Source organism: Aphelocoma coerulescens, chromosome 4 (assembly GCF_041296385.1).
Source record: "Aphelocoma coerulescens isolate FSJ_1873_10779 chromosome 4, UR_Acoe_1.0, whole genome shotgun sequence".
In the NCBI taxonomy this organism is placed as follows: Eukaryota; Metazoa; Chordata; class Aves; order Passeriformes; family Corvidae; genus Aphelocoma; species Aphelocoma coerulescens.
In genome coordinates this window covers 29917015-29933408 of record NC_091017.1, presented here as the reverse complement: position 1 = coordinate 29933408, position 16394 = coordinate 29917015, and the positions used below count along the sequence as shown (strand labels likewise).

The 16394-nt window shown below is 38.6% G+C and overlaps 1 protein-coding gene across 1 annotated transcript in view; it reads left to right on the top strand.

Annotated features, from left to right (window-relative positions):
- COL25A1 (collagen type XXV alpha 1 chain) overlaps positions 1-13321 on the top strand; it is a 309918-nt gene extending 296597 nt beyond the window's left edge. Inside the window, exons 34-38 of the mRNA XM_069012103.1 lie at positions 1326-1379; positions 3294-3347; positions 9523-9600; positions 11919-11957; positions 13286-13321. Coding sequence (XP_068868204.1) covers positions 1326-1379; positions 3294-3347; positions 9523-9600; positions 11919-11957; positions 13286-13321 — 261 coding nt within the window. The remainder of the gene's footprint in view (positions 1-1325; positions 1380-3293; positions 3348-9522; positions 9601-11918; positions 11958-13285) is intronic.
- Positions 13322-16394: the final 3073 nt, after the last annotated feature.

The window sequence follows — 16394 nt, the reverse complement described above, 5'->3', positions numbered from 1 at the left end:
ATAAGGGTCATGTGCTTATGGGGGGCTGGGCTGTTTGTTGCAACTGGGGTTTTTTAAAATCTGCCTTGAAACCAAGATACAAGTAAAACATAAAAATACATCCAACACATCTTAAAACACTTGTAAAGGTATACAGTAAACACAGGAAGACCAGAAAAACTTGATTAGTGTACCTGGACTGATGGATTGATTTTAACATTCAATTTAAAAATATTAAGCTCAAATTAATTAAAGCACTTAATATGCAAAGACCAAGCACAAATAGGGATTTCATGTATGACACAAGTCACCCTGCCAAACAAATCCAGAGTAGGACCTTTGAAAACTAGAGGTGGTCAGGTTTTTTTTCTTTTATGTCATCAACACTTGGAGCAGTTTAGTTCTCTCCTGAGAGAACGGCTTTTCTGATGGATTTAATTCAGAAGAAGGAACACCACCGTCTGAAACAAGACTGCTTTCCACACCTTCTTCCCAGCCCTGACTCCCTGTCAAGCTCACAGGGACCTGTGCTCCCAGTTACATGGGCTAGTCCTGGCTGGCTTGGGAAGCTTAACTTCATATCAGTCTTGATAAAGAACAATTAGAGAGCAAAAGTGATTTGAAATTTGTTGCCTTGAAATTCCATTCCATTTGGAAAAGTTTACCCTGTATTAAGCTTGAAAAATTATTTTGGCAGAACCCCTCTGGAAATTGGTAATTTTTCCATGGATTTTAGTGCAGAATGAGATCAGACTTCTGGAGTTATCTCTGTACTTGTTTGTCTTGCATATTGTTACAGTTGTTTTGATTTTGATAAACCAGGGTGTATTTACATCACTTATCTAGAATCCAATAGAGGATTTAGCAACACAGCACAGTGCACAGGATAATCTTCACAATGTCACTGCTAAAAGCATTGCCTACTTAAATACAAGCTTTGACTGACACATCATTTTTGCGTGTCACTGTGTTGTATCTCAGCTGCTGTGTTGGAGCTTGATGCTGTATATCCTCAGTTTTCATTACAAGATTGGATTTTTACTGAGAGCAGCATTAAGTTGTTAAAAGCTTAAAATTGACACTGGCGCAAGTTCAGTTGAAAAATATTTTCAGTTACTGAGGTATTTAAAAATGAATGTGATATCATATGCCTAAAAAGTCATTTTGCCTAGAAAGTAATACACACCTTCTCTCTCCCCCTTAAGCATTTAATAAAAATAAATGAGCTTGGATATTTTTCACTCAAAATACTTAGGAATGCATAAACTTTACCCTAAAGCACTTGGTAGAGATAATTTCTAAGATAACCAGTGTTTTTGTTTGCTTGTTCTGTAATCTTTTCTTAGGGTGAGAAGGGAACTGTAGGTGACCCTGGACCCAGAGGACCATACGGCTTGCCTGTAAGTTCCACGGAATTTCTACACACGGCACTTTTCATCCCTCCCTGATTAAACCTTGTGTGCTTTATGGCTGATTTTCACCTAGCAATGGAGTAAGCTGGAAAAGGCAAAGATAGATAATAAACCCTGACACTGCAAGGTCAATGGTCTGTATCATGCTCCTAGGTTCCTACCCATGCACATAACAAAACAGACCTGACATGAACCAGCAAGAGAGAGGAAATGCAGAATGCAGGTGCTCCTGGTTCAGCAGCCTTTGGCCATCAGCTGCCTGACCATGTGAGAGTGCCAGGAGTTCAGGCTGAACTGTGGAAAGCTGTGAATTTTTTAATGTCAATAAGGGACTTGGATTTCCATCCTGCAAGGTTTCTTTGCCATTATGTTTTTGCTTTGTTTGTCACTTCAGAGATGTGTTTTGTTTTCATTTCTGTGCCATCTGCTCAGAAGCAATGTGAGAACTTCGTTGTTGCTCATTCATTGTTGGAAATTATGTGCTTTAAATCAATAATTTTAATTATGTTATCCATTCCTAAAATATGAGGGAGGACTTCCTTTGGCCTGATGAGGATATCTCCAGTAAAATCAGTTGACTTTCCCTGTTTACACTGCTGATGACTGGATCAGGTGTGTACATATACACGTCTGTTCTGTACTTTGACGCAAGGAAAGCCATGTGAATGTGCTTGGCCAGGCACAACCAGCCTTTACAGGAGACTTTCAGTGTTTCCATCCCCTCTCCAGTCTTATCTGTTTGAGTAATTAATTCAACCTGGAATACAGACCTGTGGTTTAATTGGATCCATTTAATTGAATCAGGAGTCAGTGGCTGGAGATGGTTTTTCAGGCTCTATGGAGTGTTAAATTAGCTTGCTACACATTTTTATCTGAGCATCACTTTAGTGAGTTAAATTGAAAGCAAAACAAAAAAAAAATCCAGTATCTGTTTCCCATTCCTGTGAACTAAAAATAAAACTTTATAGGTTTTTCTGTATTTTTGGCTTTCTCCTGGAATCTGCCTGCAAACAAAACAGTCAAGCAAAATTTTGAAGCCAGGTTATCAGTTCCTGGAAATGCTAAACATGGGCAGCAATGTCCTGGTCTGAGGGATGCTAATGCAGTTCCTGTGGTTCTTTGTGGTTCTTTGGCAGGGCAAAGACGGCGAGCCTGGCCTTGATGTAAGTAATGTGTGTGACCAGGGCACACTCAGGGGTCGGTAAGCATCTGCAAGAAATCCCTTATGGAGCACAACAGCTTTGCTGCCCTTTAGTGTGCATGCAGTACCTGCAGAGAGTGTGCTGAATGCTGCATTCACTCTTTCTCTGTGGTAAAGAGGACAAAGATTGTGCAATGTACAGCCCTTATCGACAGACACCAGCAGATAGTAGTGCTTAGCAATGCAAGTACTTGGTCCTTTGGATGTCAGGCTGAAAAAATGCTTGCTAGGAAAATACTCAGATGACTCATTTGTAGAAGAACGAGGAGTCACTTAACACTTAGTTAACTAAATTTATTCTAATTAAAGAGAATAATTTCATAGCCTGTAAAGGGGTATGTTTCAAAACATAGGCTCTTTCCTTGGCATGCTAGAAAGACTTACTGGAAGTCTTTTTCTGTAGTCCTACACTGAAATCCCTAACTTGGAGGAGTCTTTTTCAGAATGCACATATGCTGTGTAGCATGGATGATTGCCAATTTGAGCGGTATGATTTCTTTCTGTAGCTGCCAAAATGTTTCTACCAAACTCTGTGACTTACTTGTCTCACATGCTCTTGTCTGTGCATGTGTCCACACATAGCACACATATATGTACAGAGTGTGTAGTGAAATCATCTTTTTAGGTTTTCCAAGAGTATTTGAAAACTTAACCTGCATGTTAATAAAAGTCAACCTATCTTTGTCCATTTTTTTTTATAGGGTTTCCCTGGTCCTCGAGGAGAAAAGGGTGATATAGGAGAAAAGGGAGAAAAGGTGACCACAGTGTTATTAACTGTTGCTTGATTCCTCAGCTAATCAGTTCTGCTGTCTTTATGCTATAAATTATCCCATTAAAAATTATCTTTGTTTTACTGTGTGCCAAAAGGCAAGTCACAGATACATACTGGAGCAAAATCGTGAAAAACCACAAAAATGTATATACAGAACTAGAAATATCAGCATGTCCCAAAGCACAGCCCTTTTTTCAGACTCATTTTCTCCAATCCACCCTGCATTTGCTGAAAATCCTGAAATATTTAATGCAGACGTTAGTCATTGTGGTAGTAATTTTACACTGAAGAGCCCAGCTCTGTTCCCTGGCAGTATTTGCAGTATAATGGTTGATCCTGGTCTGCCATGCCTGTACATGCTACCTGTCCCACACCAAGTGGATAAGACAGGAACTGTTTCAATTTTTATTTTTGGCAATTTTTTTTTTGCAATTAAGTACTTCGTGATACTTGTGGATTGAAACTGAATCATGTACTCTACCATTTCTGGTAAACCAACTAGACAGGGAAGTTAACAGAAACAACCTGACTTCATTTTCAGTGTTCAGACACAGGGACTTGGAAATCTGTTTATTAAAAAGTAGTGCAGGACTTAATGTGTGCAGAGAAACTTCATGAGCAAATCTCTTCCATTTCTATCCAGCACAAAGCCCAGTTGCTAAAACTGCTGAATTAGAACTCACACCAAGCCACTTAATGTAAAAGTCCATACATGCAGCAGATATTTTTCTAGGTCAGACAAATGTGTTTGTCAAGCTGACATATGTGGGGTTAGGCTAAGTTAATTTCTCATGATGGTGTCCTAAACAAGAAGCAGGGCTAAAAAGTCACCATGGGTGTTAGAATCATCTGCATTCCTTAACGTGGTTAGGCAAAACACTTCCCAAGAATGCACTGAAAAGTGTGTTATGAGTACAACCCTTCCCAAGAATGCATGAAAAGGCTGCTATGGAATACATCCTTCCCCTTTGTCCCTTGCTATATTGCTCTTTTTTTTGAGCTCAGCGATCCCTGGTAAGGTACCGATTTTGCAGAGCAACAGTTGTTTAAGCAGATGCTCCATGGATATCATACAGGCAGTGTTTGACCTGGCAGAGTGATCACAATGAGTGGTGAGCTCTTGCTTGCTGTCACAGTACAGGTCTGTCTGCCACAAGTGAACAGCTTTTCTCCTTGAGAGCAGCTCTCAGTCGAAAGGTGTAACTGATTAACTGCCAGCTCGGAGAGGTGGTGGGCAAAATGCTCTTTTGTACTAAGTGGGAGTTACAGCAAGTGCCAACTCAAATGAGCTTAACAGTGTGCTCTCATCCTGGGATACATTCAAAGAGTTGTGTCCAGAAGATAAAAATAAGTTATTATACCTCTCTAATCTATTCCGGTGAGGTTGCTTGAATACTGCAGATGGTCTTTTGAGCCTCACAGTTCAAGAAAAACTTGAGAAATTGGAGAGTAAGAAGGATACCAAGCTGGCAGGGGTCTGGGACAAACACAACCAATAGTAGAGGTTGGAGGAGGTGGACTGGCTTAGTCTGACAATGAGGAGGCCAAGCTGCTTGAAAGGGGAGACACAAAGATGATGGAGCAAAACTCTTCTGGACAATGGCAAATGGGGAAATGCAGGACCACAAGCTGCCCCTGAGAGGTTCAGAGCAATTGTTCTCACAAAGAGGGACAACACAGCACTGGGACAGTGCACCCAGAGAGGGGCCTGAACCACTGCCCAGGGAGCACTGCAGAACCTGGTCTGGTCGGACCTGGCCTAGGGTCAGGAATCATCCTGCTCACAATGGGAATCTTAGGCTCCCTTAGGGAATCCAGAACTCCCTTGCAGCCAGACTGTCTGTGTTTCCATGTACAGCTAGAGATAGGCAGACAAATTTCAGCCACCAGAGCTCCAGAAGATTTGCAGAAGAAAAGATGGAAAGCTGGTAAAAAGTTTGGTTATACAAATATAATGTGAAAATAGAACAGATGAGATTCAGCACTCAGGATGTAAAAAGTTTTAATGTTCCAGAGTCCAGCGTGCTGCTTTTGGATATTAGTCTGTTATTCCCAAGGACTGACTAGATATGTTGAACACAGGACTTCCAGTTGCAAGGGAGCGAGGGAGTTGTATGTGGGAATTACATGTGGCATGGCTAGGCCCTGTTCAGAGTTCAGTTGTGATTTAGGCTGCCTGTGGAGACTTGTTCTCTTGGGCTGCAAGACACATCTCCCAAGAACTCTGGTCCTCCATCCCCCTAAAAATTCATGAAAAGGCAAGCCCCGTTTCCTGAGGAGAACGCATGGGATAAAGTAGTTAGCAAGTCTGATAGATGTTTCAAAAAACACATTATTTTTTCAGAAAGAGGATTGACAGGAAGTCTGTAGGGCAAAAATGGATATCGAATACCTGCCTTAAAAATTCCCAGAATATTTAAGGAAAACTAGGAAGCAAAGAAGGGTCTTTCCCAGTGAAAAGTCAGGGAAGATATAGCTGAGACCTCTGTGGAAGAGACTTCTGTTGCCTAGGTTTAACACATTTTTCCCATAAATTAGGGAATATTTGTATCATGCAAGCAAACTTACTTCACCAAAATTACTTAAGATGCATCAATAGTTCCTTTTCCAAATAGGAATCTGACTCTCAAAAGACACAAAGTAATGCAATTAATCCAAATTCTCATTATAACAAGTCTTCTGTGTTCTGATGGCTTTCCTTAGTATTACTAATTAACTATGACCAAACTGGTGTAACAGCACCCATTTCAACAGATAAACCAGTTTGTAATAACAAATAAACAAGTTGACCATCCAGCTTATGATTTCTTGGTTTTTAAATTTCTACAGTATTGGCTGTTGGACTGACATGACACAAATTGAAATTAGTGAGTTTCTAGTTAAGAAACTTAAATTGCACTGCAAAAATTTGTATCATTACTAACATTCTAAAGAGAACCAGTGACACTTTCTTTGCAGACATGCAGGGAATAAACCTTTCCTTCTTAAGTTTGAGATGAGGCCTTAGACTGCTGATCTGTATTTTAGCCCATCAGTAGTTCTGCTACAGTGAAAGGAAGTCAGTGTTTGCATTATAATGTCTTCTTGACTTGACTGTAAAAATATTTTTTAAAGTGTTCTAGCTGTAATTACTCATATAAAATTATAGTCCAGGAGCACTTATCCCAAAAAAGTTTTGTACAATTCATTTAATATTTTCAAGTTTCATGAATAGAAAAAAGAAAATCCTTTCAAAAAGGAATAAGCTTTAACAAAAGTTAGAGATTCTGTTGTGGGGAAAGGGAGGGAAGGGACCCCTGGTCCCAGATGCACAGTTGTGACTGTTATAAATTTTGACAGAGGAGTATGAACAGAGGATGAAAAGGCATTATCCTTTTCCCTTGCACTCTGCATTGATAAAAATCTGTGCATGTGAGGATTGTAGATTGTTCCAACCATAACAGTGTTGCAGAAGTGCCACAATTTTTTATATCTCTAGGCATTGAGGAAGGACAGAAAGAATTTTTTTTTTATTCTTCATCAGATGTAGAGTCTCTGTATCTCCTGTGGGTTTCTGTAGTTCAGGATAAGGAGTAAAGATTAAGAAGAAAGAATCCAGTCTGTGGAAAAAGTAGTGAAGTACCCAGGAAATTCAGACTGTTCCCTACCAGGTGACTGCTGCATTGTTTTGAATAAGACCATAGATCTGCCTGCAAAATTGGAAGTTGAAAATAGTCTGCTGGCTTGTAACACAAGAAGTTAAAGAAATACAAATCCTAAAGATTGAAAAGAGTCGGAAACCAAACCAAAGTGTTCATTTTCAGAATCCTTTCTGGAGTATGTCCGTGCTTTGTGCTCGCAGCAGATACATTGGTGCGACACTGAGCACAAGTAGCACGAGATTTGACCTTAAGAGGTTGGGTTTCTCTGCTATGTTGTCATCTTTGTAGGTTTAAGGTGAAAACATGGCCAATTTATGGTTCTTGTTTTGTGAGGATTTTTTTACATCACAGTCTTTATTATTTGGTAAGGATGGGTAATGTTTGGGTTTCTATTTTTCCAACTCTTACCCTGTGACCTTTTGGCACACAGAAGAGATAGACAAGGACCTGTGCTTCTATCATGACATGAATGCAGTATGTTTTGTTCATGGAACATTTTGTTTTATTTGACTGTGTCAAGTATACTGTTATATGAAATGACTAATGTGCTTTCCTTCCTTTTTAAAATATGATTTATATAATTATATTTTATGTGTAAATATTATTTTTCTCTCTTGTTAATGGATTAAGTCTTCGTGTACTGGTGTGGAACAAGTTAAATGTCTATTTAATATGCTTCACCAAAATCCGTCTGTCTTTCCAAAGGGGCATTCCTTCCTTCTCCTTCTACCCTCATTCCTTACAATTCCTCTGTCTTTTTTACCCTTTTCCTCACAAATTAAATCCTCCCAGTAGCCACGACCTCACTTGCTGGTTCTCCAATGTTATACTAATTTTCCTATGACTATTTTTCCCATTTCTTTGTGATATCCTGATTTACTCATCCTTCCTATCCCATTTTTTACAATCCTAGTCCAATTTGTTAATTTTTTTAAGTGATCCTTTTTGATTTTTGTGAAATTGAGAGCAACCTGAAACTCATTTACCATTGTGATCAACTGGTATGAAATCAATTATAAAATGAACTCTCTAAACCTCTTATACTGCTTGAAGGTGAGGTCATCTTTCCAAGTAGCTTTGTTAAGGGAATCAACTAATTTCTATGAAAATTAAAGCATTGGAAGTTTTGCATTTAAAAAGAAAACTCAGTTTGAAACTAAGGACTGAATTTTGACAAAACAAATAGATGAAACATTGCCCGCAGCAAAGAGAATATTTGAATGTTGAAATGCTTAAATAAATAATCTAAATATCACTTCTGATTACTTTATGATACCAAGACAATATGAAATCATTGAAAGTGTCATAGCACCTCTCCATCAAGCAGTTCGAGTGTTTTGATTCCTGTAACAGGGTTTGAAATGGTCGTGGAGTGACAGCAGTGCACCCTCAGTGATGTCAGTGGGTTCCTATGGATACCACAGAGAACAGGATTTGTTCCAAACTCTTACCAGAGCACACAGGGTCAGTTAGCAGAGGATGCTCCTGGTCGAGTTCACCCTTGATGTGACACCATGGAAGCTGATGGAATTGAGTCAGCTGTCCCTGTGAAGCATCTGTGCCACAGGTCTTTTTTCAAAAGACTCTGTTGATGGATTCTACTGTCCCAAAGTTACTTCTGACTAGTGACAAATCCTCTGGGGAAGCTGACAAGTTCAGCCTAGTGAACATGTGCCTTCAGTGCTACCACTTAGCAAAATAGGAGACCTCTTATTTTGGACTGTGGATTGGGGGGGATTTGCAGATTTGCCTCTGTCTCAAGAAATCAATGATTTCAAGCCCTGTTCTAGGTTTCAAAACATTCATAATACTGATATGGAGTACAAACACAAACTAATAGAGACTGATTGCAGTTCTTGCTTGTGATCATATAATTTATTTTTCCACATAATGCACCATCCAAACCAGAACACAGTGGTAAGTGTCCTTTCAGCTCTCCATTGGCTTAAAAAGAAAAAACCCAAACTTTAAACCAAATCTTTCTTTATTCTTTTTTCAAAAGAATGAAACTTGTTTTATCCAAACCATTGTATCCACAGGGGGAAAAGGGAAAGAAAGGCAAAAAAGGGCCTAAAGGGGAGAAAGGAGAACAGGGTGCTCCTGGATTAGATGCACCTTGCCCATTGGTACGTCTCACTTGTGTATTGGAAGATCAGTCATCCTGCTGTAAACTGATGGAATAAAAAATGAGGGGAGAGGAACAAGCACCAGCTACTGTGTAACCTGTTGCACTTTGTTAACAGAGCTTCATCTCATATTCTAGAGTAGACTTTTTTTGTCAACCTCCTAATTTGGTTTAAAGCACCAGAATTAAGACCTTTGGGCTAAATTTGTGAGGTTTCATGGTGGGTTTTTTTTTTCTTTTTTGAATGTGTCAGAGTCAGTGCCCCGCAGGTTTAAATCACAAGCAGTCAGCTTGCTCCTCTTGCCTCTATGTTGTTTTTTGTTCACTCCATTTAAGTCAATACTGAAGGCATTTCCTTGACAGTAACATTGCAAGTTAATCTTTACAAACAGGGATTCCGTGGAATTAAGGGGGAAAAAGGGGAGCCAGGCCAGCCTGGCCTGGATGGGCTGGATGCCCCTTGCCAATTGGTACAGTATTTCTCTTTCCTACCAACCCTGCATGCAGTTCCTTTGTTTGTGGTCAGCCATTCTCAATGTAAAGTAACGTTTTTCTGAGCTGACTTTACATTATCCACGTAACACATGCATGTGCATGACCAAACCAGCTGCTTCAAGTGATCATAACTGCAGTGACAGAACACACGTTTTTGTTGACATCTTAAGCCTAACTCTCAGCAATTTGCTCCCACATCACATGGTAATTTATGAGTTTGTGTCCTTCCTACATTTTCCCTGAGAATCGTTGGTTTGTTACTTTCCTTGCAAAATACCCATTGCCTTACTCACCCTGAACGCAAGTTGTAGAAATCCAGCACAACATTCACCTCTAATCAAGTCTTGTGACTTCTGTCTGCACTGGCTCAGTTCCACACCCTGGCCTGTCCCATAGCTACTCTGCACCCTGGACTTCCTTTCAAATCCATGCCATCTTAGGGGCATGTTTTCACAATTTGGCCAAAATGAGAGTCACAAACAGAAGGATGTAAATACTGTTTTTAAAAATCAAGGTTTCCAGTCAGCCAAGCTGGAGCTTGGCTTTCAGACAAGTAATGTTTGAGGTGTCTGGCCTGTTCATCAGAGTGTTCAAACACATCTGGAAATAAAAAGCTTACCTGATGTTTGTAAGAATATAACAGTCTGCAGCCCAAACCCTGATTGTCTTTGTTATTTAATATCTTCAATTTAATGGTCTTACCCTTGGAACTTACCTTCCTGGAATACACACAACACTCCCCACCCTATGCTAGCATGAATTCAAGTTCCCACCTATACTAAAATGCTACTTCTTGACCCTCTCCCTTGTACCAATCTGGCAACAGTGATTTTTATTTAGTGGTAAAGTAAGTTGGAACTCTTTTCCGTTTAAGAAAACCCCATATGAATAATACATACACATTTCCTAAAGATACAAGGAGGATTTTCTTTTTAATTGTTCACAGTAAAATTTGATCTGCATGTTCTGATATTGTTTGGCGGTTAAGCACGGTTCTCTGAGATGAATGTTGAATTAAGTAGGTTTTATTTTGAGTATAGCACTCCTAATTTGAAGTCAATTGCTTTTTAATTGTAAATACATAGTCCATTAAGATTATTCCATAGTCCATGTTGTTTGCTTCCAATTAATGGTAACCATATCTCATATTTTGTTGGGGATAATCAAGCATGCTTTTGTAATTTAAAAATGTTTCTCTGTCTCTGTATTATCATTTATATCTGAAGATTCACTAACAATCCTTGATGGAAAAAAATACTCTTTTCATAGATAATTGCTAGAATAAACTGCTTAGCATGCAGCACTGTTTCTTATTTAGGCAGCAAGTCATTCACAGCAGACCACATGCAAGTATATTCAAAAATCTTTATTTACCACTATCTTCACATGTAAATTAACATATTAAGTTTTGGTGTTCTAGATTCTAAAAAATGTAAAGGCCTGATTCTTCTTCTGCTTATACATAGTCCAGTTACATCACATGTGCACCTAATTCTGAGCATATAACTCCCTGAATTAACCCTGGATAGCCATGTAAATTGGAATTAGATCCATGAAAACCAGTATGACTGTGGTCAAAAGCTGACCCTGATCATACTGGACACATGGAGATACCTGAAGGTAGGGTTGCAGCAGGAAAGAAAAGGAGTGACTCTCACTAACATGAGAAGAAATTAGATGGCCATATTGTCCAAGCACTGAAATAATCAGTGGTGCTGTTCTGCCCTGCTCCCACCACTGATGTTTTCTTCCACTGTGGCACTCAAGGTGTGTTTAGGCCTTAAGATTTTACTCCGTCATTCAAAAACTAATATTGAAAGTGAAAAGAAAAGATCCTACTCCCATTTGGGTCTTGCTGCCTTATCACAGGGGGACCTTTCTATGAGGGGCCCATAAAACACAATACTCACCAAATAAAAATGACAGAATTTTTTTCTCACTGATCTTGTACATTCAGATAGAGATTGTTGTGAATAAAACAGATTATATTTAAAATAACATGTAGCCTGAGCTCTAGCAGCAATAAGAGACTGATAAAGATGTTCTAATGATTTAGAGAACAACAAATCTTTATAGCAGAGAGTTGCACATACGTATTTATAGTGTAAACCTTCTCTCCTTTGGCTTTTCCTTCACTTTGAGAATAAGAAAGGAAATAAGTTAAACTTGGTAGCTACTTTTTAGATAGTCAAAGCTGCTTCAGCTGTTCTAACAGATGTTGCTGGAATATCTTTTCTATCAAACTTACCTTTGCTTTTTTTTTTTTTTTTTCCTTTTACTCCCCTTGAAACAGGGTCCTGATGGATTACCAATGCCTGGCTGTTGGCAAAAGGTAGGATGGGCAGAGCTTTTTCTTTTCAGGAGTCGTATGTCCTTAGCACACAGAAATGCCTGTCACAGTCGTACTGAACAGAATCAAGACAGACTTCAGAGCCTCCTAGGCAGACATACCCAGCAGTGCAAGATCAGACCTCTCCATGACAGTAGTTCATGTCATGTCTTGTAATTTATGTAGAATAGTTCATTGAGGCAGCACTGTAGAAACAGCTGGCGTTAGTTTTCTGGAAAGTCCAAGACTTTTCTTTTTTCCCATGAAGACTCACACATCTTTTGGTTTCTGCAGATGATCAGTGCTTCCTATCTGTTATAAAAGCTCATGGATGTGGCATTTTTGTCAAGATATTTCTGTCAATCTATTATTATACTGGTTTTCTGGGATACTGAAAAGGACAGTATATCCTGACTTTCTCTTTCCCTTACTTTTCTATTCTTCAATATATCCTCCTGGGTTTTGTGTTTTATGGCAATATTAACTGGCAACATTGTTTTAGTAAAGATTTAACCTAGACAGTGCTTGATTCAAAAACACAGCATCCAGAATAATATAGGTGGAGGGATACTGGCATATAATATATCAGAAAACATGAAGCATAAGTGAAATCCTGGGTGCATTTATCTCCAAAGAATAGTTGGTGCTAAGGAAATAACCATCCGTATTTGCAACTCTGCCTTATCTATGTATTTGTAATAGATGTCTGAAATACCTTACTAATTTGATTAATCTGTATCTCTTTTTGTCTCTGCAGTGATGAATCTAACCTTACAAGCATGAAGTTGTGTATATAGTGCTCCACTTTTTTTTATTTAAAGTTGAAAACTGAAAATTTGATTTTACAAGTCTGAGATATGTTTACATGTAGCTGCTTCTACTTGTTTGCAATAGTCCATACATACATCTTTTTTTCACCTACATCTGCAGTTAGATGATACAATAACTGCAGGATAAACCTGCAAAGTTTGTCTCTCTAATGAGAGAGATCTCAAAACAATGATCAAAAATAGAAATTAATATTTCTGTAAATTCTTATATGTTGGCTTATGGATATGCATGGACAATGAGTGCCATGAACTAGTTTACAAGAAATTGTGACCAAATAAGAGCAAAATGCTATGAAATGTACTGTACCAGCTGCTGTTGGAGTTTACTGACTTGGCTTCCATGTCCATCTTAAACACGTCATGATTCATGACACCACATCTGCTCATATGAACTAAAAGCATGAGTTTGTGTGCCAAACCTGCTTGTTGTGTGATCATGAGTGGCTGTTCACGGTGACCTTTGATTCCAGCTTCTGAATCATTTCCTTTTGTCATCTCAAGGGAGTCACACCATGGCTCATTGCTAAAAAGAGATAAACCAGAGGAGCATAGAAAGAGGCCTTGAATTTTTGAGGAATAGCATTCCAGCTGCAGGTGGATGGCTTCCAGTCTTGCAGGATACTTGGCCCCTTTGATCAAGGGGGGTCCCGCCTGTTGATCAGCATCGGTTTGCCTTGCACTGCTCACGGTCGTGAAGACATTCACGATAGGCCCTGTCGAGTCCTTAATCAAGAGGGACAGAAGTTTGATGAAGAAACCAGACTTCTCTGAGGGTTGTTTGAAAAGGTTACAGAGGTGCTGCAGGGATCATTTGATGGCAGACACCGCCTGAGACCAGAAGCTTCTCAACCTCACTTGAGGATGGACAGAGTATATGCTCTGCATATTGTATTTTGGGACTGCTGGAGGAGAAAGAATTCTTGAGGTGGGGATGAATCAGATCATCCTCCAGAGGAGGATAACAATGGAACTGACCAGAGATGTATGTATCATGGTGTGGTTTTCAGGTTATTCACTTTAAATTACACATAACTAGCTGAACTTCTCTGCGGGATTTTGGAAGCATGGTTAATTTTGTTTCCTTTTCTTGTTACTGTTGCCATAAAGAATGCATTTCAATAATGTATTCAACATTTGTGGTGATGGCATTGAAGAAAATACTTTCAAGCCACATATTCATCTTGTTTCAGTATTAACAGTTTTTATTTCAGAGTCTTTGAAGCCTTTAAGTCTAGAAAAGAAAGAGTTTATTTCTGTGTTTCACAGAATAGTGTATTCATCGTGTTCCTTTTATGTTGTTACAGTGACTTTAGTGGACATTATTACTCAAAAAACATTGGAGAGAAACAATTCCATGTGATTATCACTGCACACTTGTCACCACGCTCCACTGTTAAATGTGTTGATTTTTCTCCATTTCTGTTCAGATGGCTTTCTGGAGAAACGTTTCCTTCTCCCCTTTTTTTTTATTGCTAGAAATACGTAATTTGTGCACATTTGTAGTTTTGCCATGAGGTATTTTTTACAATTTTGAGTCTTCATATGGTGCACTGAAGTTAGAGAGATTAATTTATGAGAAATGGTGCCATATTTGGCAGATGGAAATTCTTTTATATCACTTCTGTTCCTAATGTATATAGCAGGATCATCACAAACTTTTTTAGTTACTTTTCAAAGAGTTGTCTTTCACATGTAGACCAAAACTAAAGTTGAAGAAGACAGCCTGCCTCCATTCATGTGAGGGCGCCTTATGCCCTTCTTGGAAAGCACATTTTTCCTTGCTCCATCATTTCTAAATCATGTGAAGATGGGGTCACACTTTTTGTATTGCTTCACAATCTCAGATCAATGGAAATGCCACTATAATGGAATGAATCTTTGATGAATCTTTATTATCATTTTGGTGTATTGGAGTCAAATCCAGCTTTTCATTGAGGAAAAACCAGATTTTCAAAACGAAAAGTCAATTTAGTGGCCTCCAATTAGTAATATCTTACTAATGAAAACAAAACTCTGACACTATGTAGATATATACACTGAATGCATGTGCATTTTTACTGCTGAATTCCATCTTTCCAGTAGTAAGAAATAAACAAGTGTTCACAGATAGAAGGAAGTATGTTTTGCCTTCCCTAAATTTTCAGAGATGCAAGTTATCAACCTGTTTGAATAGTCATGATTACAACAGTGAAAACCTTCACGTGGCACAGACTGAATATGAAATGTTACTGGAGTGTTCCAGCAGTGATGCGACTGGGGGCCTTTCAGAAGGAGGACAGGAGCAGCACCGTGGAAGCCTCTGACTTGCTACTTCCAGTCTGCTTGTTTAGGAAGCACCATCTCAAAAACACAGCAGGCTGAGGAGCAAGCTGCCTGCCCAACAGAAAGGAGTCTCTCGTGTCAGTGTCCTGACTTGGCACATTTGGCTGGGTATGTGATAGATGTGGAGACTAGAAGCTGAATGTTTTTTAAGATATCAAATACTGGCAATCAATACAGTAAGAGGAAATATTTTTTAAAGGTGCCTCAGAGTATTTTCATGCAAAATCAAGTAGGATGTTTAGGATCTGTGTAGATGATTTAGCAACTCCATATTGAGAGTGTCCACAAACACAACTCATTTAAGAAAAAGCAACAAGATAAAAACTATCAAATGCATGCTGTCATTAGCACTTTCTCTTTTTTTTAACTTGTGTACCTATATTTTTTAACTGCCCTCCTAGCATCCATTTCTATATGCACCAATAAAGCTAGCAGAGCCTTGGTTCGTGGTTTTCTCATTCAGGAAATAATTATAGACACTACTGTTAAGTGTTAGTCAAAATTCAATTCTCCTTTAACTCCCTGACGCTGAGACCCTACTGAAGAAACACTTAAGCACCTTTATTTGCTTTCTTTTCTGTCTTGTAAATTAATTTCTTTATTAAATTCCCGACAGGTAGGAATACTTTTTTTTTTCCCAAATAATCTTACTTATCTTTTTTAGCCTTTGTGTTGTTCCATATCATGAAGTGTTCATTCCTTCTAAATGATCATGAGTGGGCAGTAGATAAACAATTTAATTTGAAAGGTTAAACTACATACATAGATTGAATATTTGGCATTAATATTTGCATCTCAGAGATTGAGTTGAAATGAAACTTAACCATATCTAGAAAAGTTGCATGGTGAGTACAAGAAAAAAAAGTAATTGGGTTTAATATTTCATCAGGAAAAGCACCCTGTGAAGACTTGCAATGTGTTTATTTTGTTCAAGAAGCAACTACTTCTGGTGCTAGTATATATTTTTCCTTTTGTTGGCAAAGCTACAGTTTGAACCGCCAGTGTGGTGTTGTATCTTTTAGTGGCATTCCTCCAAGTAGATATGATTTGTTTTGTTTAGTTTGTGACAGGAACAGTAGTTCCTCTACCAGTCTTTTCAGCTGTAGAAATGTGTAGTGGTATTAGTCTACACAGTTTCTATATCCCTGACTTTTTCAGGTATGATTAATTCTTGTTTCTTTGAGAGTTTTCAGTATTTGTTTCATACGAAATTTTGTAATCTATCTGTTACTCCAGTGCATTAAAACCACATTGTGCAGAAGTCCTGCTACAGAGGCTGCAAGTCTTT